The sequence below is a fragment of the Carlito syrichta genome, unplaced genomic scaffold (genome assembly GCF_000164805.1).
Source record: "Carlito syrichta isolate Samal-C Ts95f unplaced genomic scaffold, Tarsius_syrichta-2.0.1 Scaffold316389, whole genome shotgun sequence".
Taxonomy (NCBI): Eukaryota; Metazoa; Chordata; class Mammalia; order Primates; family Tarsiidae; genus Carlito; species Carlito syrichta.
In genome coordinates this window covers 19,597-21,119 of record NW_007260485.1, presented here as the reverse complement: position 1 = coordinate 21,119, position 1,523 = coordinate 19,597, and the positions used below count along the sequence as shown (strand labels likewise).

Genomic DNA, 1,523 nt, shown 5'->3' with positions numbered 1-1,523 from the left:
AAAAAAAAAAAAAAAAAAAAAGAAGCTAGGCTGGGCTATGTAGGATGTAGGGGTTTTGGGGTTCAGAGCTGGAGGGCTCTGGGTTCCAACTGGGAGAGGGTCTATGGGATTCAGCTGGGGTCTCTAGGAAGTGGAGGTTCTTAGGAACAGAACTGGGAGGGTCTTAAGAACAAAGCCAGGGATTTCTCAGAAGTGGAATTCTGGGGCGTGGGGCTGGGTGGGCCTGTGGAAACTGGGCTGGGGACTCTCTCAGGGGTGTTTTAGGGTCAGGAGAACGGAGTCTTGGGAGTGGGAGTAGGGTTCTTGGCCTGGCCTTACCTGACCAGATGGCAGATCTGTAGCCGCCTGAGCTCCTGCGTGGACCCTGTGGCCTTCTGGTACTTGAGTTCTGGTCAAGGCTCTGCTTTCCGGCACCTCAGACCTGCCTGCTTGCCCTGTCCCCGTGTCCCAGACTCTCCCGTCTCCACCCTCAGCCCTGTAAACACAGCTCACGGACCAGGGAGGATATGAGGTCAGCAGACGGGTGGCAAGGTCAGTGGAAGGCAGCACCCAGCTGTGCATGGCCAGCACCATGTTGAGAACGTGGTCCCCGTGGCGCAGACTGCCAGCTGAGTCTGGGGATGGGAAAAGGGAGACTCGGTCAGATGGCCCCTGGGCAATGGATAGCACAGGCCCCAGGGCCACTGGGGCAACTTGGTTCAAACATCAGCTCTACCAGTGATGCCCTGTGCGACTTGGGCAGGTAACTTAGCCTCCTTGTGCCTTGTTTATACTGTGCATGGGCCAGCACAAGGCCTGGCAAGGCTTGCTGAAGATAGAAAAAGCATCAGACCTTCTCTCCTCCCCAACTCAGGGAAAAAGAAAGGCGGATGTTTCTCTCCTGTAGTGACCGAGATTCATCCTACACGCCCCTACCCCCATTCTATATATACCCCCCAGTACAGAGGCTGGGAGAAGCGGGCGCTTGGCCTGATGTGAGGACTGGGAGGCTGCTGGGGACGGACACTCACCGAAGGACTGGATGCATTTCTCCAGCAGCTCCTCTTCGCTGCAGCCACCCTCACTCAGCACGCCCAGATTCATGGACGCCATGACCTTGCTGATTTCCCGGGGGCTGGGGCATGTCTTGTGGCGGCGGGCTTGGCGGGGCCGGCCCCGCCCCCCCGTCTTCCCCGTGCATTCCTGGTGGGACTTCCTGTGGGCACAACCCCCAAGGAATCATGGGAGTCCTTTCTGAGAGCAGACCCCCAGAACTGGTCCCAAGGCAACATGGGAGAAGCTTCCTAGAGGCCAAGCCCCAGGGTTACTGCTGACCTACCCTGGACTCACGGGAGAAATCCCCAGAATATCCTAGATACTCTGCAAATAAACTCCCAGGGTTACTCGTGCTTCCTTCAGGGATCCAGAGGCAAAGCTCCTCAAGACTACGCTGAGTCCCCCCGGGAATCATAGGAGACCCCAGGACGGTAAGGACTCTCCAGGGAATCGAACCCCCTCCTCCAATTCCTTTTTTTTTTTTTTTT

General features: G+C 56.9%; 1 protein-coding gene across 1 annotated transcript in view; it reads right to left on the bottom strand.

Moving 5' to 3' along the window:
- Nucleotides 1–1,523, bottom strand: part of RASGRP4 (RAS guanyl releasing protein 4) — a 16,138-nt gene that overhangs the window by 11,095 nt on the left and 3,520 nt on the right. The window contains exons 2-4 of the mRNA XM_021707132.1: nucleotides 1,011–1,195; nucleotides 493–614; nucleotides 319–380 (exon numbers count right to left, since the gene is read on the bottom strand). Of these exons, the coding sequence (XP_021562807.1) occupies nucleotides 319–380; nucleotides 493–614; nucleotides 1,011–1,195 (369 nt within the window). The remainder of the gene's footprint in view (nucleotides 1–318; nucleotides 381–492; nucleotides 615–1,010; nucleotides 1,196–1,523) is intronic.